This window comes from Henckelia pumila, chromosome 3, assembly GCF_033568475.1.
Source record: "Henckelia pumila isolate YLH828 chromosome 3, ASM3356847v2, whole genome shotgun sequence".
Lineage (NCBI taxonomy): Eukaryota > Viridiplantae > Streptophyta > Magnoliopsida > Lamiales > Gesneriaceae > Henckelia > Henckelia pumila.
In genome coordinates this window covers 175,190,494-175,215,750 of record NC_133122.1, presented here as the reverse complement: position 1 = coordinate 175,215,750, position 25,257 = coordinate 175,190,494, and the positions used below count along the sequence as shown (strand labels likewise).

Sequence of the window (25,257 nt, the reverse complement as noted above, 5' to 3'; positions counted from 1 at the left end):
ACCAAGAAGATCATTATCATTTGTTAGAAATGATGAAGATATTCTTGATAAGATTGGAACCATGAATCAAAATATTCTTAAAATTAAACAAGCTATTGTTAATGAGTCAACCTCATCGCAATGACGTCCTTACTAAAATTAAAAAAAGATCTAGGAGATTTAGAAAATAATATTAATAAGATCAATCTATCAATACAAGAATTAGAGAAAAATTTCAAAGAATATATTGATTTAGCAACGACTAGATTAATAATTGAACAAGAAAGACATAGTAATGAAATATTAAACTATCTTAAGGAAGTTCTTCCAATAGATAAAGGAAAAAGAAAAATGAAAGAAGAACCCCCATTCAAAATTGAATCATGGTATAGAAATCCCCTTAGTTATGGCAAACATAAGTATGGAGATATTTAGTGAAACCGACTCATCTGATTTTGAACAAATAGGAGTAAATACAGAAGAATTATATCATTCACATCAGGACTCAGAACAATACAGAGATATGGATATTTCAGAATCAGAATCTGAAGATGATTCTAGACCACGATTAAATCTACAAACGAATGTAGAAGGTAGTGGTGGAAGAGATGATGAATAATTTAAATATAACAGAGACCAATACTCTGGATCTTATAAAGATGTTAGAGATATTCTTAGAGAATCAAAAACATCAGGATTTGTGAAACAGAATATCTTAGATTTAGGTTGTTCAACAGCCAAAAAAAGAAAATCAAAGATAGATCATTGGGCAAATGAACTATCAGTACAAATTCAATTAACACCATTATTAGACAAAAATGAGAATATTCAAGTTTTAACTCATGGGATGATAAAAATGACACTGGTAGGAGCAGTAAGAACTTGGGCTGAAAACCTAGTAATTACTAATCTACCACAAGGAATGACAGGACATCGATATTTCGAACTATTTGTTGATGCCTTGTACCAAGAATTTTTAGGAGTTTCTAATAATGATGCTAATTTGGTAGCTAAGAACATAGAACAAAATAGAGCAATCTTTATTTTAGATAATATTAAATTATGCAATTTATGTTACTTAGAAGAATTTATTTGTGATTATGAAATAAACTATTATCAATTAATAGATGCGGATAAAAAGGAACATTATAAACTAAGTATCTTTAATAAGATACCTAATATACCTATAAACAGTAAAGATGAATTCTTAACTAGTCCTTATGCTAAAACTTTAGGAGGAGCTATTAAATTCATCAAAGACATAATAACAAAGAAATGTCATGAAGTAACACTAAATAAAATAATCTCTAAATCCTACAAACAAAACAATAAACTTTGTTGTGACAAAATGGAATTCACAGTAAAAGAATACGGTTGCAAAACAAACATGTCACACAAATATTTAAAACGACAGAAACAGAATAAATTTAAAAAACCTTATAAATTTTTTAATAAGAAATTTATTCCCTATAAGAAAAAGAAATTTAAAAAGAATTTCTTCAGAAAACCTTATAAAAGAAAATTTTATAAAAAGTTTGATAACAAAAAACCACCTTGCCCAAAGGGTAAAGGAAAGAATTGCACATGTTGGTTGTGCAACGAAGAAGGATATTATGCGAATGAATGTCCAAAACGAAACGAAAAAAAAATATAAAATTAAACTTCTTGAAGAAATATATACTATTGGATTCTATCCCGTAGAAACAATTGAATTTTCATCCGACGATGAAAATATTTATTATCTTGATGAATCAAGTGAATCAGATTTTGAATCCGATTCCACATTTGATAATTCAAGAAATAATAATGATTAAAATAACGAAAAGGGCATTTTCGAAAAAACAAATATAGGGAGTAAATTGAAAGTTATGTTTGATTTAGGGAGTTATCTACAAGTTGCCCATAATTTAATTATAATAAATTAACAAGATACGATTTTTTTAAAAAATTATTATTTTTGATTCCATCACGTTTCCTACGTCTTTTTATTTTAATTTAAAAAAAGTGCAAATTGCTCAAAAATCCCCAATGCAAACATGTTTTGCACTGCACTCCCTAGCCACTTTTTTGTACCATATTTTTTGTTAATTTGTACCACATCTTGTATGATTTTGTACCACATATTGTATTCTTTTGTACCACATTTTATGACTAGGAACCCCAAAGAAAAACATGTTTGCATTTGGAAATTTTTGAGCAAATTGCTATTAAAAAAAAACCTTTTTTCCAAAAATGAGTGGTTGACAGGCAACTTTACGACCTCTGATCTTTTCTCCGTCTGCATGCGGTGCGTCTTCCATCATACCATGTGGGATGTGTAAATATCATGTGTTGCATTGTCATTTTCTCAGTGAAATTCATTGTTCACGTGTTATGATAAATATGGGGATTGCTTTTAGAAATCAATTTTGCTGATTTCTTTCATAAATTTTGAAAATTTCGTGGGTGGAAAAAAAAGCAAAAAATGTTAAGCAACCCCAGTCCCCAAACACTATCTAAATTCATGTGTATTTTTTTTAAAAGATAAAATTGTGCTTGGATCGAAAATTTGAGATATTAATTTCAATTTTTTATTTAATAAATCCACTTGACAATAATATTTAAATAATAACTCATTATTTTTTCGAATACAAATCCTCTGATTCGAACGCGTTGTGTATCTATATCTATATTATATATATAAAAGCAGAAAAGTCTGCTAAAAATAGTTTTCCGCCCAAAAGTAATTTCTAAAAATAGTAAAGATATTATCATTAATCATTAAATTTAAAAATAAGATACGATTAAATTTAAAATTATAGATAGAGATAATATTGAAGATTAAAAAAATAATATCATGAGTGATAAAATATTTGATCTAAAAATTTTAAAAAATATATAAAAATACGATTTAATTTTAAAAAATTAAATTACTATTTATATATTAAACTCTTGTATTTATTTTTTGGCTTGTAAAATTTGATCGACAAATTTTGTAACAACAAAATATAAAAGCAAAAATTAAATATTACTTTTATCTATATTTTAAAATTTTAGATCAAATATTTTATCGTTTATAATATCATCTTATTTTTTTAATATTCAATATTATCTCTATCTATAGCTTTGAATTAAATAATATATTATTTGTATTTTTTAATTTTATGATATCTTTACTATTTTTGAAAATATTTATATATATTTATATATATATTTATGTATGTAGATATAGATTTTTATCTATATTTAAAATTTTTAGATTCAATAAGTCTATTATGCATAATATTATTTTTTAAATATGTGACATATATATGTATATTATGCAAAACAATCACCCTATTAACCAAAAATTAAATTTTTTTTATTATGAAAATATTATTTTAATTTTTTTTAAATGCGACCCATATTTTTATATATATTTTAAATAAAAATTATTTTTCATCATAAAAATATTATTTTAAATATATAAATTTAATCGTATTTTTACATGTGTTTTAAAATATTTAGATAAAAATTTCTATCACTTACTCATAATATAATATTTTTTTAAAATTTATTTTTATCTGTAAATTTAAATTCAATATTATCTTTATTTGTATTTAATTATGCATTTACTATTTTTGGAATGAAACTTTAGGCGGAAAAAACTTCATTTATTTTTTTAGTATATTTTTTTGTTTTTATATATATATAGATATAGATATAGATATAGATATAGATATAGATAATAATAATAATAAAAAAAAAATGCTAGAAGTACACCTTATAATGTAAACCTTGGTTTACACCTTTATTTAAAATTTTTCTAATTTCCCTCATTAATTGAAAAATATCCATGATAAGAAATAAATATCTAGTTGATCAAGAAAAATTTTATAATTAATAAGGAAGGGTGTAAACCAAGGTGTACACCGAGGTGTACATCTAACATTACTCATAATAATAATAATAATAATAATAATAATAATAATAAATATACATCAGACATATAGGTATATATATGTATATATATTCGTAGTACCAAATGACTGAGTTGGTGGTGTGTTAGGTTCGCAAATCTTGCACACTCATCGCACAGTCTAATAATTTTGAGCTCACCAAAAATGGAGCCATCGGCATCTCTAGACCGAGGAGTGAAGGAATTTTTGTTGAAACCACGAAAACATTCGCCAAAGGTGGTGGAGGTGAGCTTGGAACTGGAGGAAGTCCTGTCGGACACAACCTTGTCACGGCGGCGCCGCCTCCAGAAAGGCATCGCACTCGAGCTGCAGTATCTGTTCAGGCTCGCCGGCCCGGCGGTCATAGTTTATTTGCTTAACAATGTCATTTCCATGTCTTCCCAGATATTCTGCGGCCATCTCGGTAATCTCGAACTCGCAGCTTCTTCTCTGGGAAACAATGGCATCCAGCTTCTGACTTACGGAGTCATGGTAAAAAAGCACTTTTGAAAAACTTTTGTTTGGTTAAATTGTGACATAAATGATTGATATCATGCGTAGCTTGGAATGGGAAGTGCGGTGGAAACATTGTGCGGGCAAGCATACGGAGCGAACAAACACGAAATGCTTGGAGTATACCTGCAAAGATCAACGATTCTCCTTACGCTAACGGGAATCCCTTTTCTTACAATTTACATATTCTCCAAGCAAATCTTGCTCTTGCTGGGGCAATCGAAGAGGGTGTCATCCGCAGCGGCGCTGTTCACGTTCGGGTTAATACCTCAAATATTCGCGTACGCGGCCAACTTCCCGATCCAAAAGTTCTTGCAAGCGCAGAGCATAGTGAACCCGAGCGCTTATATATCGGCGGGGGCGTTGGTGGTGCACCTTTTCTTGACGTGGCTGGCGCTTTATGTGTTCCACTGGGGGCTGTTGGGGGCTGGACTGGTGCTGAGTCTTTCGTGGTGGATCATAGTGGTGGCGCAGTTTGTGTACATTTTGGTGTCGGATCGGTGCAGGGAGACGTGGACCGGGTTCAGTACGATGGCGTTTTCGGGGCTGTGGGGTTTCTTTAAACTGTCTGTTGCGTCGGCTGTGATGCTGTGCTTGGAGGCTTGGTATTATCAGATCATAATGTTGATTGTTGGTATGCTGCCTGATCCTGAAGTGGCACTCGACTCTCTCTCTGTCTGGTAATTAACCCAACAGCTAGCCGTACGCACTTGTTTTTTTATTATTTTTTTTAATGACGTTACCCGTGATGTGGGTTCCACGTAATTTAAACCAATCATATGTTTTCATTTATCTCAATGGGTAGGACCGAATTATCGGAGACGGTGTTGAGGAAGAATCCACCGACTCGGACATTGTTTTGAGGCTAATTTTGCTCGACTTTTGATCTTTGATGCGAAGTTAATTAACGCTTGTATATAATTTGATCTATCGGTATTATGCAGCATGACTATCCTCAGCTGGGTGTTCATGGTGTCTGTTGGATTCAACGCTGCGGCCAGGTTAGTGTGATTCTTGCAATATTCTCGATATGGTTATTTTATTTTATTTATATTTTCTTATTTGATATCTATTTATATATTCAATAACATAATTTATGATTAAATTTGTTACACATATATAGTTATTGTTGACGGTTGTAAATTATGAGACATTAAATTCAGGGTAAATGTATTTTAAATCCCTAAATCCAAATTCAAGTTTGTGATCAATCTCTATCAAAAAAGAAATGTGTTTACATTTCATGATCCACAAAAAAATAATTCGGCACTCTTTGGGCCTATTTGTTTTTTCTCGGATGAAAGTCGGTACAAAACATTGAAAATATGATACAAATACATGATATTTGAGTATCAACTGTTTCAAATATGGTACTAATGTATGATTTTTAAGTACTCAAACATATAAACAAGTATTGATATGAATGACACGTTTGTCTTCTTTGGATGAAAATTGGTACAAAACATTGAAAATATGGTAATGATATATAATATTTGAGTATCAAATGTGTCAAATCTGGTACAAATATATGATTTTTGAGTACTTAAAAATATGTTGCAAGTGTTGATGTTAATAAAAATGTTCAGATTTTATACTCAAAATTTTTGTTTTTGTACAAGATATGAACCACTTAGTGCTCGAATATCATATATTAGTACTATATTTTTAATATTTTGTACTGAATTTCACGCATGAACAGACATGTGGATCCAGAAAGCTCGAAAACATTTGTGTGTGGATCAAAAATTTTAAACTTGTATTTTTTTTTTTTTTTTGAGGGTGACTAAAAACAAATTTAAGTTTGGATTTAAAAATATAAAATAAATTTACACCGGTGACCCTTCACTCCCCCAAAGTGGGGCCCGTAGTTGTTAGGAAATATTTTAATAAATGTTTGACCAAATCAAGAAATATTTTAATAAGTTTTAAAAATGGAACGGTCAATTTTCAAATATATATTTTCTATCAATGTCATTTTGGAAATTATCTCCCGCGAGCAGCCCCACTTATATTATATAAAAAATTATTACTTATTTTATATGCGTCCTATTACACTTGTTAACACGCTTTTCTAATGTCAGTATTTTTTTTAAAAAAAAAATTGATTTGTTTTTTTTTTTTTGACATCTTGATTTGATAAATATAACATAATATTTTTTTACTGAAATAATATAAATTAATATTTGCATTAAATATTTTTATAATACTTATACATGATAGAGAAATACATTACCAAATTGTTCAATTACAAATTATGTAAAGCCGTTGCATTAATTATTTTATGAAGTCAATAATTTAAAAATTATTATAAAAAATGAAAAATGAAAAGTGTTTTCAAATTTTAATGCTTTTTTTTTAAATAAAAAAAAACATGAAGAAGTTGCATATCATGTAGATTTAACTGATATACGTATAATATAATCAATATGTGGTTTGGTTTTGTGATATATATTAATAACTCTTGGTTTTGGTTTGATTTGAATAAATAGTGTTAGGGTTGGTAACGAACTTGGAGCAGGGCATCCGAAATCAGCAGCGTTAAGTGTTGTGATCGCGACTGCGACCTCTTTAGTTATCGCTATCCTATTCGCGATATTTACTCTAGTTTTTCGTCATCAACTCAGTTACGCCTTCACCCCTGGCAAAGTTGTATCCGATGCTGTTTCAGATCTTGCACCATATCTCGCCGTAGCCATTTTGCTTAACGGGATTCAACCCGTTTTATCTGGTAACTCACACACACACACACACATATATATATATATATATAGTTTCGATCACATGTGCAACCACCATGAGCAACTACGTGAGCAACAGCTGACCTGACACTTTGTATATCCAATAAGTAATTGTCACGTCAGCTATTGCTCACGTAGTTGTTCACCTTGTATATATAATTGATTCCTAACTCAATATTATCATAAATAATGAGCTGAGGTATCACTCACAATGGGGAAATCCCACATTTATGATTTAACATCACACGCGCACGTGTATAAGAAATTATATATATATTTATATTATATATGTTATACATTTATTTATTACGTGTGAAAATTTTAATTAATTAAGGTGTGGCTGTGGGATGTGGATGGCAAACATTTGTCGCTTACGTGAATGTTGGCTGTTACTACATTGTTGGTCTTCCTTTGGGCGTTGTTCTTGGCTTTAAATTCAACCTAGGTGCCAAGGTAAGAACTTTACTACAATTTTCTATTCTGATTGGAACGTGTACAAATTTTTTTTCCCTCGCACAAAACTCTTATATCACTTTTGTGAAACATAGTTTTAATTCGATTCTGAGAAAAAATATTATTTTCCATCGTAAATTGAGTCCGGGTTAACCTGTCTCATGGATACTGATCTCCATGAGACAGGTTGATCGGATCTCCATTTTCAATGTATTAAAAAAAACACAAACAATATTTTTAACATAAATGTTTATTAATTTGTTGAAAGAATTGGTGATATTTAATGATTATGCTGTGGGTTATATTTAGGGGGTATGGTCAGGCATGATCGGAGGGACAGCCATGCAGACCGTAATTTTAATATGGGTCGCGGTCCGTGCCGACTGGGATAAAGAGGTACTTATTGATCATCATTTCTCTCTCTACTAAGCAATTACTTAGATATTGCTTGAGATTAGTTTAGTAAGCATGTTTTAGCTTTTCTTTCATAAAATTTGAAGAAGAAAAACACTCAAAAATATTTTCTAAAATCAATACCAAACACAACATTAGTATTCATCGTCATTATCTTATCGATCTTGGTGGAATAACTCACACTTCTTCTTGCTTACAGATTAAAACATGAGAATTACATGCTTAATTATGATGTCATATATATTAATTTGATCCTAAATGCCTATTAGTTGATGGGGATGCCTAAAAAAAATCCTATTCCGATTATTATTACTAATAAAAGCCCATCATTTTTAAGATTAACCTTACTTTAATTAATAATAGAGACTTTTATTTTAGTAATTAAATTAAAATTACGTTTTCTTGATTGATTACGAAAATCAGAGTTCAGATATTTTAGTATTCGAATGACATTTTCAATTCGGATACTCTTGTCATGATGTCATATACAATTTTTTTCAATTCTATTCAGTTTGGATGTTATAGAATATGCATGCTTTCTTAATATTGCTCATTTGAATAATTCAATTTAAAAATTAATAATTATATCGATAAATGAAATTAAATAATTAATTTTGTTGTGTCAAATCTTTGACCAGGTGGAAAAGGCCAAGGGTCGATTGGATAAATGGGACGACGTTAAAGCACAACTTTGTGACGAATGAGAAAAAAAAGCAATAATATAATTGTGCTCCACGAATTCTATTAATAATATAATATGTATTTTTTCGTTTTTTGTTGTTGTCGAGACTTCTATTAATATTTATGGATATTGAAATAGGCGGGATTTTATTCCCGTTTAGGAGGTGAATTTCGACCCTGTAGAGGGGGCCCACAAAAAATTGTGAGCCCCACATAAAAATTGACCAAATATGACCAAGGAAACACAGAGGGGCTTTGTAGGATCAACATTCCCGTTTAGGAGATGAAACGGATAAGGGAAGTCAGAATTTTAATTTCGATTACATTTTCGTATTCTTTATGCATGAAATAATTATATTTTAATTCCACTCTCAAGTCTCATGCACGCCCCGTTTGGAAAATATTTCCGTGATTTGATTATTATAAGTTCATTCTATATGTATAAATATATTTTAATTTTGAGATATATATACCACTCTCAAGTCTCATATGCTAGTTTGGAAAATATTTCCGGGATTTGGTTATTATAATTTTGTTCTATAAATATGGACATGATTATCTTAAATGAAACAATATATCGTAAAATATATATATTAATTTTCAATTTTTCTTGGTTACTCCGTGCTAGTGAAATAATAGGACTATCGTAATATAAAATATAATATAGAATTAATCCTTCAATGTTTTGAATTCTAATTTGATAGATTTGATGGCTTCCGATCCGTAAACTTCTATATATTAAAATCACAATAACTTATCATTCCTCGATTTTTGGTCTAAAAATTTAGTTTTTGTACATTAACTTTTATTTTTCCTTTGTCGTATGGATTAATTTTCGGCCATGGGTTTTTTTATGTGAGAGAGAGGCATGGGTTTTCGGCCATGGGTTTTCTTATGTGAGATAGAGGCGTGATTTTATAAGGAAGAGGAGAGATTCGTGATTTTTCTGGCCGGAGGAGAAGGAGGTATGATTTCTGTCTGAGAGAAAAAAGAATAAAAGTAAAATTAGTGTTAATAATTTTGGAGAAAAAAAATTAACAATAAAATAATTAAATGTTGCAAAATAAGTTTTTTGATGTATAAGAAAGTGCAAGATAAAATCTTATAATGTGGGGACTAATCCTAAAATTTAGTTTATGTTTAGAGATTTATCTCCAAGTCTCCCTTGAATTAATTACGTTCAATTTGTCTTTTCAAAAAAAAAAAATAAATTACGTTCAATTTGATTAATGTCGTGCAGACTAAGGGGTGTTCAAACTTCGGATAAAACCGAAAAAATCGGAAATCCAAACCGGAAAACCAAACACCAAATCGAACCGAAAACCGAAATTTGAAATTTGGATATAAATGTTAAAACCGAAATTTATTTGGTTCGGTTTCGAATTATATATCTCGAAACCGAACCGAGCGAAAAAACCAAAATTTTATTAAATTAATAATTTTATTTATATTATATATTTTATGAGATGATACCTAGTGAATAAAGAATCATTTTTAATAATTTTTAGTTGATTGTTGTTTATTTAAGTCATTTAGACTTTGAATTTAAATATTTTGCAAAAAAATCATAATATATTATATTTTAAAATATATTTATAATATTAATTAAAATAATTATATCAAAATCGAAATAACAGATCGAAATAACCGAACCGATTTAGTAAAAAACCGAATCGAACCGAAGAAAAACGGTTCGGATATCGGATTATATATTTCTAAAACCGAAAACCGAAAAAACCGAAATAAAAAATCGAAAACCGAACTGAACCGACCGATGAACACCCCTATAGACTGCAGTGTCTGGTCTGGAAATGACCCCACACACACCACTTGCCATATGACATGCATGGGTGATCCATTTTCATGGATATTGGCATTTTGGCCCGCCACTCGCAATATCGCTTTCACTCAATTTAAAATTAATTATTATTACATTTCATTCATATATATACGACAAAACAGGAAACGTATTTACTTCACAAATTGATACGTGACGTCACCGTTTTTGACAGATAATTAAGTTGCGATTAGTATTTTTCTCCGCATGCATGCTTATACCGTCATTTTTTGTTAACAAAAATAATTAAAACAAATAGTAAAACTGAAAAATGAAAAAAATATATATATAGTATTTTTGTAAATAAATAGTCATCAAAGTACATAGATACATTCACCAATTAACTGAAAAACACCTGATTAAAGAGATTTTATTTTATACGAGCAATTATATGAGCACTTGATGTGACATCTTCTACATACAATAGATAAACGATACATCAGTCGATGCTTAGATAGTGTTCATAATGGTTGGCCATCGTGTCAAAAAATATATATATATTAATCCGATTCTTGTTGATTCTATCACGTTTCCTATTTTTTTAAAAAAATATTAATAATAATTATTGTAATAAAGAGAACTGAAAAGGGGATGTTCTATGCTTCACCGGATGCTCTTCACCCTGTGAATCTTGGCCTTTCATTGGGCATGGGGCCCACACATTTATGTGGGCCCCATGCCCAATAAAGAACAGATGCTGCACCGGGTGAAGAGCACCCGGTGTAGCATAGAACCTGCCCTGAAAAGACAGGTATTCTGTCTTACAAAGAAAATAAAACAAAAATATCTTTTTTTAAAAAGAATTAATTATCTATCTTCAATATCACACACCCTTAACTTTTTATGGAGCTATTACTGCTGCCTAAGTCCTAACCATTAATAATTAATTATTATATATATAATGTCTTTTTAAATGTGTTTTTTTTTTTTGTTTTTTGTTTTTTGTTTTGGAAATCGATGTCTTTTTAATTAGTAATATCTAAAATGATAATTTTCTGTCTTTCAATATTACACCTTTTATGAAATTTTCTCCAGTCCTATAACCCTCATGCTCAGTGAGACATCTGAATAACATATTTTACACCGCACACATCACATTCCAATTAATTAAGATGGACAAAAAAGTGGAGTCTTGCTCGTCTCTGGATCAACCTTTGCTGAAACAGGCGGCAGAGGTCAGCTCGGAGCTCGAGGGAATCCTGTCGGACACAACCTTGTCACGGCGGCGCCGCCTCCAAAAAGCCACCGCACTCGAGCTCCGGTATCTTTTCAGGCTCGCAGGCCCCGCTGTCGTAGTTTATTTGCTGAATAATATTATTTCAGTGTCTTCCCAAATATTTTGCGGCCATCTGGGGAATCTTGAACTCGCTGCTTCCACTTTGGGAAACAGTGGCATCCAGCTTCTCACGTATGGAGTCATGGTAAATACTTCAAACCACAAACTTAGAACGTACTCGTTGAATTTGATATATATATAGCCAGCACCCTAAAAAAAAAAAGATCCAATTAGTATTTAAGAAGTATATATTGATCATTGGTAATGATTTTCATTACCTTGGAGGAAAAAAAATTGTTTTTTGGGAACAAAAAGGTGAGATAAATATTCCATCTTTGGCTCTAGTGATACACATAATATGTTGGATCTAATAAAGTCCAAAATATGCGGAAAAACATTCCATGTTATAAGTAATATCTATATTATCGATCGAAAAGATTTCAGTCATCAATTTTTTTCTTTAACTTTCGTCCGTGAAGATCATGTTTAACGTCGTGTCAACACAAAAGCGAAAAAAATTAAATTAAAAAAGTGAATGTATGTATATATATATACACATACGGTACAAGTAAATATATATTGGACTCATGATTTATATAATTTTCCCCATTAACTGATCAAAACTTATTAAGTTATTTCAATAAAAACACATGGAGCATGCATTTGCATCCGTCTGAAAACTTTGGGTTCTCCAATGACACACATGTTTCAACCAATGAATATGATGTGTGGCTCCCAAAAGTGTTCAAGTTGGTAAAGTAGTTGAATTTTTGCCCTTAAGTCAGGAGTTTGATTTTCCCTGACAACACCTTCTTGGACTAGTCTGCCACACGGGGCTTGTCTAGTGTGGTTTATCTGACTAGCGTAGTTTGCAGGTTATTGCATTAGTCCGAGAGTTTACCCTGAGCGCATCGAAAGGTAGCGGTTGCGGGTTCCCACATCACAACAAAAAATGAATATGATGTGTGTGTACGTGTGTATATATATATATATGTGTGTGTGTATAATGTATTAAATTAATACATATAAGTTTTCTCCCATACATTTCTTAACATTAGGAAATTCGCCCACCAACTCCTTGTTTATGTTCAATGCTAGCTAGCGCTTATTTAGGTCTGATTATATAGTACAATTTTTATTTATTTTTCCCTATTTTTTCAAAATTTAGGAAAGAAAGATAAAACCATTGTGAGAACATGTGGTACACAGCAAAGATTCAGAAAGATTTGTCTCTTTGACTCAACTTTTTACTTCCCTCTCTCCCCAATTATTGATTGTTTCCTCAACAATTGATATTATATATATATATATATATAAATGCAATACATTTTTATCTCTAATTTTTATTATTGAAATTTATTTTAAAATTTCAAAATAATTTATAAAATGACAGAAAATTATTTTATATCAATCACTAAATTGACTTTAAATTTAATTAATAATTGAATGATAATGCATATAAGTTCATTTCAAATTTTATAAAACGACAGAAAATTATTTTATATCAATCACTAAATTGACTTTAAATTTAAATAATAATTGAATATTTTATATCAATCACTAAATTGACTTTAAATTTAATTAATAATTGAATGATATTGCATATAGGTTCATTTCAAATTTTATAAAACGACATAAAATTATTTTATATCAATCACTAAATTGACTTTAAATTTAATTAATAATTGAATGATTAGCATATATATACATATATATCTTGATTTTCTCATTATTTATACTCTCCAGGTGATACTTTGAATACGTTATTAGAGTTTGTGAATATATATCAATCCCATACTTTGAATACGTTGTTAGAGATTGTGAATATATATCAATCCCTAACAAGTGTGAATGAATATTAGAATTTTTTCTCGACTACTCGTTTCTCATAAACATGATCATTTATGCATAGTAGTAGCATCTTAGAATCGATGATTTTTTATATCTTCTATCCTGCACTTTTTTCCCTTTTTACTTATATTTATGGTCATATATATTGTCGTTGGCCTGTCGGTCAATTCACAGTCATATTCCATTTTTTCAAAATTTTAATATTTTTTATAGGACTGTTGACATGAAATTAGAAAAGAGGACATGAACATGAAAATGACGATATGATGCTGGAAATTTTGAATGAGTTTTTTAACTAATATATCTGACGTCACGTAAACACTTAAATTAAAATGACTAAATTGAAAAAAGTGCAAACTACTGCAATAAGAGCATGAATTGAACGGTAACATAGACCAAAACTAAAATTTGTACTTGTCACAAAACCAAAAATGTAATTTTCATAGGGAAAATAAATTTTTTTCGTTCATTAATTAACTTGACGATCTTTTTATTTTATTTTTTGTTATGGTCCGTTACCTTTTTAAATGTTGGTTTTAGTATATTAACTTTTAAATTTTGGCTATTTTGGTCTAATTGCTGGTATGACAGTTCCACATGTTAGTATTTTTTTGTGTCACGTGTCAGCAGTTAGACCAAAATAACCCAAAACTTAAAGTTGGCGTACCGGCCAAAACCAAACTCTGAGAAATTAACGAACCAGAATAAAAAATAAATGGACAAATTAATCACTAGAGAAACTATTTTCCCATTTTCATGATAATGTACTCAGTTTAATTCGTTTGAATCTCCTCCATATGAGTAGTTAGGAATGGGAAGTGCAGTAGAAACCTTGTGCGGTCAAGCGTATGGGGCACACAAATATGAAATGCTCGGAATATACATGCAAAGATCAACAATCCTCCTTACCCTCACAGGCATTCCCCTACTCACAATCTACATATTTTCCAAGCAAATCTTGCTCTTCCTCGGAGAATCGAAGACGGTAGCATCCGCGGCCTCGCTATTTGTATATGGCCTAATACCTCAAATCTTTGCATACGCCGCAAACTTCCCCATCCAAAAATTCTTGCAAGCACAAAGCATAGTGAACCCAAGCGCCTATATCTCGGCAGGAGCATTGGTGGTGCACCTTTTCTTGACGTGGCTCGTGTTGTATGTGTTCCACTGGGGGCTGTTGGGTGCTGGTTTTGTGCTTAGTCTTTCATGGTGGATCATAGTGGTGGCGCAGTTTGTTTACATTTTGGTATCAGACCGGTGTAAGGAGACTTGGACCGGGTTCAGTACGATGGCGTTTTCGGGGCTGTGGGGGTTTTTTAAACTGTCTGTTGCATCTGCTGTGATGCTGTGCTTGGAGGCTTGGTATTATCAGATTATAATGTTGATTGCTGGTCTGCTTCCTGATCCTGAAGTTACACTCGACTCTTTGTCTGTCTGGTAATTTATGTAGTTTTATTTGTTAAAATAAATATATATATATATATATATATATATATATATATATAATGTATTTAATTTTTAAAATCCTTATTGAATTGTTGGTTAGCGATCTTAGCTATGTTTGCAACCTCTAAATATAATTGATTATGAATTTTTTATTCACAAATTTGTTAAGAAAAAACCTATAATCACTTATTTTTAGATGTTACAAATACTATTTTACTATTAAATTCTACTTTGACTAGGACTAAATTCCATAATTAGAAGTCCAGAATATTTCTTCACTTAAAATGATTTTTATATATATGCATGCAGCGTGACTATCCTGGGATGGGTATTTATGGTGTCTGTGGGATTCAACGCCGCGGCGAGGTTAGTATAAAAATTTTATGTAGTGTGTGGGAGAAATTCTAAGTAACAATTATCAATTTTTCTTCCCAAATTTCAAAAATTTGTTAAAAAATAACTAAAAGCTCTTCCAAACACTACTTCAGTTTACCCTTTTATTCCGGTGGCTAAATCTTTCTATAAATTTTAATCAAAAATAGATTGCTTTGTTTCTTTGATTTGAATAAATAGTGTAAGGGTTAGCAATGAGCTTGGAGCGGGGCACCCGAAATCGGCTGCGTTTTGTGTTGTGGTGGTGACCATAACCTCTTTAATTATCGCTTTCGTGTTTGGCGTCGTCTCCCTCGTGCTTCGTCATCAGCTCAGCTATGCCTTCACCTCTGGCCAAGTTGTTTCCGATGCTGTCTCAGATCTTGCACCATATTTAGCCGGAGCCATTCTTCTTAATGGGGTTCAACCTGTTTTATCTGGTATCAAATTAAATAGCTAGGCCTGCAGCAAGACACACACATATATTTTGTTATAATAATAATAAATAAGAGGAAACTGCAATTTTGGTTTTATATGTTTGTTACTTTGCGATTTCGATCCTCTATGTTTTCATATTTCAGTTTTAGTCCTGTATGTTTCGATTTTTGGTAATTTCAGTCTTTTTTCTTCGAAAATGCTTATGTGGTACTATACACGTCAGTTCCACATCAGCACTGCGTTGGTGTCACATCAGCGCCACATCGGAAAAAAGGACTTAAATTGCCAAAAAAAATAAAGATAACGGACTAAAACTGAAATATGAAAACATAGAGGACCAAAATCGCAAAGTGACAAACCTATAAGACCAAAAAATCAATTTTCCCTAATAATAATAATAATTTATATATGATAAACGTTATATATAAAGGTGTTGCGGTTGGATGTGGATGGCAAGCATTTGTCGCTTACGTGAATGTTGGTTGTTACTACATAGTTGGCCTTCCGTTGGGCGCCGTTCTTGGCTTCAAATTCAACCTCGGTGCCAAGGTACGTACGCTTTGTTGCAACAATTTTCAATTTTTGTTACTTATTTTCGTAAAATTGAGCTTGCAGTTTCAAATCACATTTCTCTTTAATTAAATGAAGGGAAAATTAATTTCTCCATCTTATAAGTTTATCTCTTTACGATTTCGGTCATGATCTATCTTATCTGATTTCAGTTCTAGCCTCGTATCATTTTTTTATTTTTTATTTTGAAAATTTTATTTTTTTTTCTATGTGACGCTAATGTGGACTTAACGTATATACTGCCACATCAGTATTTTTGATTAAAAAAGACAAAAATTGAAACATGCTGACTTAAAACTGAAATATGAAAATATAGATCACCAAAATCATCAAAGTTACAAATTTCCCTTAACTTAATGGTAAAATAAGTACAAATTTAAAAATCGTAAGAGAAAAGGGTAAAAAAGATGTTGAAGTTCATGAATCAAATTAAGTCGTTGTAAATTAAAGGAAAAATAGTTTTTTTTAATACACGAACTTGTTCAATTTTGGTTTTTGGTATACTAAGTTTTCAAAGATTATTTTGGTATATCAAATTTTAATTTTCAGCTATTTTGTTTCAATTGCTGATATGATGACGAAAATGCTAACGTGACATCAAAAAATACTGACATGACATATAAGTTTGTTGATTTGTCAATTGTCATCTCGCCATCATGAATCAAAATAATGTATAAAATTAAAAACTAGTATACCAAAACAATAGTAAATGGACTAAAACCCAAAATCGAAAAAATTAGTATTTCCTCGAAATTAAAAAAAAAAATTAAACGAATAATTTCCTCTTTTCCTTTTTTCCCCTGTGATGAATCAAAGATTCAAAACAATAATTTAATTGAGTGATTATATATAGAAATTTATCATCGATCATGCATGTGTGTAGGGAGTATGGTTGGGCATGATGGGAGGAACAGCCATGCAAACCATAATCTTAGTATGGGTCACCATTCGCACCGACTGGAATAAAGAGGTACGTACTCATTTATTTACCAAATTACGATTATAGGATATAAATTAGATACATGCACCATTATGATATATTTATCATTTTAATTATTTTGTGTAATCTTTGCAGGTGGATAAAGCAAGGAGTCGACTGGAGAAATGGGATGATGTGACAGAAGAAAATTGCGAGCAATGACATAAATTAAAACTGCATGTTTTTTTAATTTATATGAAACTTTTAAATTGAAATATCGCCAATGAGTCGATGTTATATGTGAAAGGATTATTTGAAACAGAGACCAAATGCCATTTGGTTTTATGCGGTGAATGCACTGAGGATGTTTAAAAGTTTTATTTTATTTTATTTATTTTGGCTGATTTCTCCATCCACTGTATCGAGTTGACTGTCAAACAGAGAGTGAATTTCAAAGTTTCCATTCAGATTTTCACTATTAATTATTCTCGAAATATTTTTTATTTTTAGATATATATAATTAGGTAGTGTTTAAAAATGCTTAAAAATGATTATATGTTATTATTCACAAAAGTTTATTAATAAAGAATTTTTATATTTTTATTGAATAATGTATACCTTAATCCATATATTTAATTTATAATAATATTTTAGTATTGAAATAATGTTATTTTATAATGATTTGTTTATCATGAAAATATATAATTATACTTTTTATTTGGTTATGATCGAGTTGATATAATTTAACTTATCCTAAATTGTGATAATATTTTTTTTATTCTTAAATATTATTAATATAAAGTTGGAAAATAAATTTAACGATTTATTAATTTTTTTAAAAAAATTACTGCTTAATAACTCAAATTTAAAAAAATATATAAATTTCAGCGAGTCTTATGAATCTAACTCAGATCGAACACATTGAGTTTTCGAGACGAAGATAATGTGTCTAAAGTGAGGCAATGTAGGTCATGAGTCTAACCGAATTCGTACCAGATCCACCTTATTATCATCCTTAATTTTGGATGCTATTCCATTATTTTTGAGCCTCTATCTTTAAAAAAAATTAAATTAAATTAAAATAAAATTAAAAAATTATTTGTTATAGATAATCATGTCGGCTTAGAACCGGGGCCGGCAAATAATACACACACTCGGTGTAAGGGTTAAGTCGATGCCGGGTCTTGGGTAGTACCCGGACCCACTCATTGACTGACATGTGGCAATGAGTTTTTTAAATTTATATTTAGTAAAGTAATTTGTTCAAGAAAAATAATTGATGCAATTTAGTCAATTTTACCAATCCAGAGCCAACCATGGTTAAACATTTCGTTCCAAAATTTGAATGTACCGCTCAAAAGACAATCTCAACTTCCTCCCCTCCCAAAACACTCTGCCGCCCTTCGTCATATCCATCGATCCACCATCACCAACAGAAGCTGACGCCGCCTTTTGTCATATCCACTGTACCGACGTCGCCGGCGTCTCTCCCATCACCATCGAATCTGTTGCAGAAGCTAACGCCGCCTTTCGTCATATCCACTGTACCGACTCGCCGGCGTCGCTCTCAGTCTTTCACCGTGCCGCTGTTCAAAGGTAAAAGAATGATTACATCTTATGGGGGCTGTACATAATAAATATATCTTGTATTTAATTTTTTTTAGGTGATTTATATGCATTAATGTTGTTATGTAGTTAATGATTCTGTTTAAATAATGAGTGATATTTGATGGATGCTGTAATTTTATATTGCGATGCCGATTTGAAGTATTTCTCTTTTTTTTGGTGTTTATTTTCGTTCCTAACTTTTAGTTCGTACATGATTGACAAGTTGCCCATTGTCTTTGCTGGTAAGGTAGAATACATTTTACTAATGACATGCTTTATGTTTTAATGCATCTTTCCTGTATTCATCCCGTCCACTCATCCAAGGTATTACAATTTCCTATCAGACAAATAACATTCGGATAAATCACCAATGAAATATTTTGTGGAAGAAATGAATGCTAGCTGAAAATCCTTAAGAAGTACTATCACAATTAGCAATGTGAAGTCTTTTGTTTTATGATTGGTTTATTTCCATTAATTATCGTTTAACTTTTAGATGTTGTGTAAAAATTACATTTGTTTAATCTTACAATTTTTTTGTGACCATTTCTTTAAGTTGTATCTCTCTTTATTTAGTTTGAATCATGATTAATTTTATTTACATTTAAATCATTGTTTTATTACAGATTTGATGGGAGACAACATTGAAGATGTTGAAGTAGTAAATTCAGAATTTTTGATTCCTGAGAATGTTGAGGTGCTATCTACCAACTCTATTGTAGATCAATTGGAAAGTAAACTACTTGTTGGACAAGTAGTCAAAAGCGTTGAAGATACATATTTACTTTATTGCAATTATGCTCATGCTAAAGGCTTCAGCGTTAAAAAAGGTGATCAGCGCTACTTTCCTGGCAGTACTGAATTACAATCTAAAGAGTTTGAGTGTTCATGTGAAGGTAGTAAAGATGAAAAACGCTCGAATGAAAAAATTCATCCTTACTTGAAACCGAGTAGTAGAACTAAATGTAAAGCTAAGCTCAGAATAGGTAGGCAAATGGGGGGGGGGGGGGGAGTGGACGGTTTGTAGGTTTGTTGTTGAGCATAATCATGACATGGTTGCAGTTGATCAAAGACATCTGTTGAGATCATCAAGGAATATTTCTCATGCTCAGAAATCCACTTTAGAAGCATTGGTGAATGTTGGGATATCTGTTGCTAATGTTGTGTCTTATATGGAAAATGAAGCACAAGGACCACAAAATTTGAGCTTTACTCGAAAAGATGTATATGATCACCTTGGTCGTATAAGAAAACATACGAAAGTTGAGAATGGGGATGCTTCTGCCTTACTTCATCACTTCATTAATAAGGCAAATAAGGAGTCAAATTTTTATTGGAATGTGCAATTAGATGATGAAAATAGGGTCATAAATTTCTTTTTCAGGGATTCGAGATGTCAAGTTGATTTTGATTATTTTGGTGATATTTTGTCATTTGACACCACTTATCGAATCAATCGTTACAATTTGGTGTGTGCGCCTTTTGTTGGAATTAATCATCATAAACAAAATGTAATGTTTGGCTTGGCATTTATGTCGGATGAAACTGAGAGTTCATTCGAATGGTTGTTTAAAACGTATCTTGAGTCTATGAATGGAAAACAACCTGAAACAATTTTTACTGACCAATGCCAAGCCATGATGAATGCAATTAGAACAGTATTTCCATTGTCACACCATCGGTTATGTCAATGGCATATCAATCAAAATGCTCCATCACACTTTGGAAGTTTGAATGGTGATTTGAGATTTAAAAGATTATGGAATAAATGCATGAGTCATTGCGAATCTGAAGAGAAATTTGAAGGTACGTGGAAGATTATGATTCAGGAATACAATCTCACTGATCATAAATGGTTAAATAATATGTATGGATTGAGATACAAGTGGGCTAATGCATTCAGCAATCACAAGTTTAGTTCTGGGCTTTTAGCAACTTCTAGAAGTGAGGTGACAAATGCATTGTTGAAGAGATTAGGAAACAGTGCCATATCATTGTACGATTTTGTGTTGAATTATGAAAAAATCCAAGCTGGGTGGCGTGATAAAGAGAAGGCCGAGGATACACGGTGTCATCATACGAAAGCTCCGATGATGCTGAAAAATAATCCATTGTTGACATTTGCTGCTGATTTTTATACTCATACCGTGTACAAGCTATTTGAATTAGAATTAATCAATTATTTGAATATGCGGTTCATTAAGATACATTCAGAGTTGAGTGATATCTCCTTGGAGTTTAAAGTAACATCTCATGACGAGAATTCAAGGGTTAGGCATGTGATTTTCAACAAGGAGACTCTTGAGGTAAACTGCAGTTGTAAGAAATTTGAGTCAGTGGGAATATTGTGCAAACACATTTTGTTGATCTTCAATTTTTTGAATCTGAATTTTCTTCCCAAACCTTACTTAAAAGAGCGCTGGATGAAAAAGTCTAGAAATAGAATTCCTGAAAATTTTGCCTTGTATGAAAGTGGAAATAAAAGCAGAAGTGTTCGTGAATCTGATATAGTTTTTGTGAATCAAATTATGAGATCGACTTATGCTCTTAGCATGAGATGTCAAGGTCATGAAATTTCAAGAAGTAAGCTGACAGAAATTTTGGATGGAGCGAGGGAACAAATAGATGATTTGTTCCAAAATCATAATTTGGAAGATCCAAAAGTTTGCGAAGAGGGGGTTCACGAAGACATTAACCTGTTGGATGACATGCTTGTGCGTAATCCTCCTCAAGTGAAGTCCAGAGGAATAACAAATAAAAATATCCAACGTCATTGGGATGATAAAAGCAAGAAAAAAAAAAAGAAAGGGAAAAGCTGATCAATCAAGTAAGTTTAATATGTTTTCTGATTTTGTATTTATCGACAAACTTTGCTATTTTGCATAATCTGATTTTTTTCTTTTTTTATGTGATGTAGATGCAAAAAGAGCAAAAACCAAAGGACAAAGCTCACAACCCTCTCAATTCTTGAATAGCCAAGAAAAAAATTATCTCCAACATCAAAATCCTACTGTCCAACATCACTTTGAACTTGCATCAACTGGATCTCAATTTCACAGCCAGCCACATCACTTTGTTGTTACAATACTTAACCTTTTAGTAATATATACCCATAGAACTGTATAATCTTACTTATTTGTTTATTTGGTTGCAGGAAAGTAATACAAACTTGTTTTTCTCATGGTCAGATGCATATGTTCTCATATCAGTTTGAGAGTTCTCGTTCATTCCAAGTAAGAAACATATGTGAACGATTAAACTTGTTGCAACTTGATCTCTATGATATTTATTATTTTCTGTCAGGGACATGATGCTACTAACAGTAGGTAGCTCAATATCATAACAACGCAGTCTCAGCTTGTTGAGGTAGTTCTTTTTCATTTTTTTAGTTGCACGTGTTCAAGAATTTCTGAGATCCAGTTAATATATCCCGTGTAACTAATCTATGTATATTTGTATTTCATTCTACAATATCTACCTTCTGTGCAAAACTATTTTGGTTAAGATACCCAACTTCGAGAAAGCAGCAACCAAAAGGTTCATCCCCAATCAATGGAAGAAGCTACAAATCAGAATCCTGAAGCTATGGAAAACCTAATTGATTTTGTTATGGAATCCAAATTTATGTTCTTGACTCCTTCTTTATGTTCTGGAATTTCAAATTTCTGATTTGGAATGTCCCATTTAAATTTCAGATGTGGCTCGACATTTTCCATTTTTTGTATGGAAATTAACTGTGTTTTGGAATTTCTGTTTTGGAATGGCATTTTTCACTTCAACCGTAATATGGAAATTTCATGTCATATTCATTCCATTCTTTTAAAAACTCTGTATGATAAGAAGTTATTAGTAGGTAAGGGGTCATTTTCTTTTTTAGTGTATCATAAAATGAGATTATTCTTTTAATAAAATACAGGATAGATATTATCTAAATCTAAATCACAATCACAATCACAATTTTCTTATACCTTCATAATATCACCATCGGGCAAATGAAAATACACAAAAGACTTTTGATATCTTCTCTAATCATCAACTAATTTCCAGCAAAAAGTACTTGAAATTAACATAAAGAGACATGCTATTTTAAAGAGATATCATTCATTCATAGAAGAAAACAAATGAAAACGTTGACAATCTCTTGACATATTGAAATGAAAATTACACTAAACAAGTTTAGCATTACATTACATCACATTTTCTAACACAAACGAACCACGACTACTCAATCTCATCTTTTCCAACTTTTGTTTCATCTAATCCATTTTCTTCATAATCTGCAAAACATCATTCTGCAAATTCGACAGGGTATCTTCCAATGCAACAATGTTTTCTGCTTGACGAGAATTTGGTTGCGAACTTGAACTAGAAGTAGCGCATGAACTTTCCTCACCATTTGCCTTGAATGTAGTAGTTGAACGTTTTTTTTTCACATATTCCTCAAAAGCTTTTATCGCCTCTGACCTACTCGAGAACTTCTCGAATAAAGGATCTTTGTAGTCTTTGACTTCAGCATATGTTTCCACCCAAGTTCCATAAACACCAGGATTCACTCCTTCAAATACAACGTAGGCTTTCCCCTAAACAAAATTCAAGATTCCATAAACAAAAAATCACATTATAACAAAATAAATCAATTAACTCTCTGTGACTCACCATCTAAATAATGTCAACTATCTGTTCGAACTGAAGAACAACTCCACCCTACTTGAAGAAAGAGGGTAGCGTACATCAGTGACAAGTTCCAAATTAAAATGCTTGCTACGGATTTGGCTAACAAGACAAACTAGTAATTTAGATCCATTGCCTCACGCTACAACACATCCGAATCAAAATGACATGAATGTTAATGTAAAATTAGAGGACAAAACGAGTCTTCAGAAAAATTGTTTCAAAAAATTAACCAGTAGTTCATACTAAAACAAGTGCAAAAATCAGTTGTCCCAACCCAAAAAAAAATTGATCTCTTCAATCTGCAAGTGAAGAATAAGATTTAAAAAAATTTGCACCTTTTCGATGTAATAACACAAGAGGATGAAACAAGAATCGGTTTACTAAATATATAAGAACCACGGAGCCCTTTCTAAGAGCACGAAGAATACGGTTCGAAAAATTCCAACCACGATGGAGCCTCTGAAATCAAATCGCTCTTAGCTCCTCGATCTACATCTGAAATCGATCCGCACCAATTCGATCTATTAGTGAGAGACAAAAGCCAAGAATCGCTTTCTTCAGATGAGAGTGACTGAAGAAAAAAAAAACCCCAAATCCCCAAATTGCGAAATGAAAAGGGACGAGAAGAATCGCTTGATTGATACTCGGGTATAATGTCCATTATACCATGGTTAACCATGGTCAAGGTCAACATCATTTATTTTTCTTGAAAAAATCGCTTTACTAAATATATAAATTTAAAAAACCCATTTCCACATGTCAGTCGATGAGTGGGTCCGGGTACTACCCCAGAGCCGGCATCGACTTAACCCGGTGTAAGATGGTACCATTTCATCATGTTTGACAATATCCCACCATATCCGATGGAGCATTAGCCGTTGGATATTGATTTGTAGATAGAGGAAAATTGTGTATTTTGACTTTTGGGAATTTAACAATATATACTCTACATTTTATAATATTTTTTTCTCAACTCAATTGTATTTTTCATCACAAATGAAGACCTATTTATAGATCCACATTTGAGATTAGTCCAAAAATAAATACATCATCATCTACATCATCACACACTAATTTTCCACATTTTACAACTCAATATTCAACATTCAACATTCAATATTCAATATTCAACATAATAATAATAATAATAATAATAATAATAATAATAATATATTTTTCAACACTCCCCCTTGTGATGATGATCGTGATATGATGACTGTCTTTATTACGTGTTTTATACTGCCTCGTTAAAAACCTTACTAGGAAAAATCCATTGGGATAAAAATCATAGTAAGAAAAAAAGAGTGCAGCCACGTAAACTCCCCCTCATGTTAACATGAGTGATTCTTCACATATTCCGTATATTGCTCATCCCAATGTTGTATATATGCTTTCTGAATATCGTCGTGGAAAGTGCCTTTGTGAAGAGATCTGATGAGTTCTCACTTGATTGAATGTAACATATATCAATATCTTTATTCTTCTCAAGCTCTTGAGTGTAGGCAAAGAATTTTGGGGGGATATGTTTGGTTCTGTCATTTTTGATGTATCCTTCTTTCATTTGAGCAATA

General features: G+C 31.4%; 3 protein-coding genes across 3 annotated transcripts; all 3 read left to right on the top strand.

The window, feature by feature from the left end:
- The first annotated feature begins 4,015 nt into the window (after positions 1 to 4,015).
- LOC140887990 (protein DETOXIFICATION 40-like) lies at positions 4,016 to 8,858 on the top strand. The gene is made up of 7 exons (XM_073295649.1): positions 4,016 to 4,388; positions 4,458 to 5,089; positions 5,354 to 5,410; positions 6,899 to 7,137; positions 7,482 to 7,600; positions 7,910 to 7,996; positions 8,653 to 8,858. The coding sequence occupies exons 1-7, from the start codon at positions 4,062 to 4,064 to the stop codon at positions 8,716 to 8,718; spliced, it is 1,527 nt and encodes a 508-aa protein (XP_073151750.1). The 5' UTR covers positions 4,016 to 4,061; the 3' UTR covers positions 8,719 to 8,858.
- A 2,694-nt stretch (positions 8,859 to 11,552) lies between these two features.
- On the top strand, positions 11,553 to 17,837 carry LOC140886973 (protein DETOXIFICATION 40-like). The gene is made up of 7 exons (XM_073293936.1): positions 11,553 to 11,953; positions 14,465 to 15,096; positions 15,415 to 15,471; positions 15,679 to 15,917; positions 16,346 to 16,464; positions 17,369 to 17,455; positions 17,561 to 17,837. The coding sequence occupies exons 1-7, from the start codon at positions 11,645 to 11,647 to the stop codon at positions 17,624 to 17,626; spliced, it is 1,509 nt and encodes a 502-aa protein (XP_073150037.1). The 5' UTR covers positions 11,553 to 11,644; the 3' UTR covers positions 17,627 to 17,837.
- A 1,386-nt stretch (positions 17,838 to 19,223) lies between these two features.
- LOC140890005 (protein FAR1-RELATED SEQUENCE 5-like) lies at positions 19,224 to 21,983 on the top strand. Its single transcript, XM_073297753.1, has 4 exons — positions 19,224 to 19,254; positions 19,639 to 19,908; positions 20,075 to 21,744; positions 21,930 to 21,983. The coding sequence occupies exons 1-4, from the start codon at positions 19,224 to 19,226 to the stop codon at positions 21,981 to 21,983; spliced, it is 2,025 nt and encodes a 674-aa protein (XP_073153854.1).
- Positions 21,984 to 25,257: the final 3,274 nt, after the last annotated feature.

Coding starts and splice junctions, on each gene's coding strand:
- LOC140887990 (XM_073295649.1), top strand. CDS start 4,062: ATGGAGCCATCGGCATCTCTAGACCGAGGAGTGAAGGAATTTTTGTTG. Junction 7,138..7,481: donor GATTCAACCCGTTTTATCTG/GTAACTCACACA, acceptor TAATTAATTAAG/GTGTGGCTGTGGGATGTGGA. Junction 7,997..8,652: donor GTGCCGACTGGGATAAAGAG/GTACTTATTGAT, acceptor ATCTTTGACCAG/GTGGAAAAGGCCAAGGGTCG.
- LOC140886973 (XM_073293936.1), top strand. CDS start 11,645: ATGGACAAAAAAGTGGAGTCTTGCTCGTCTCTGGATCAACCTTTGCTG. Junction 15,918..16,345: donor GGTTCAACCTGTTTTATCTG/GTATCAAATTAA, acceptor TTATATATAAAG/GTGTTGCGGTTGGATGTGGA. Junction 16,465..17,368: donor AATTCAACCTCGGTGCCAAG/GTACGTACGCTT, acceptor GCATGTGTGTAG/GGAGTATGGTTGGGCATGAT.
- LOC140890005 (XM_073297753.1), top strand. CDS start 19,224: ATGATTGACAAGTTGCCCATTGTCTTTGCTG. Junction 19,909..20,074: donor GTTTGAGTGTTCATGTGAAG/GTAGTAAAGATG, acceptor ACATGGTTGCAG/TTGATCAAAGACATCTGTTG. Junction 21,745..21,929: donor TTGTGCGTAATCCTCCTCAA/GTGAAGTCCAGA, acceptor TATGTGATGTAG/ATGCAAAAAGAGCAAAAACC.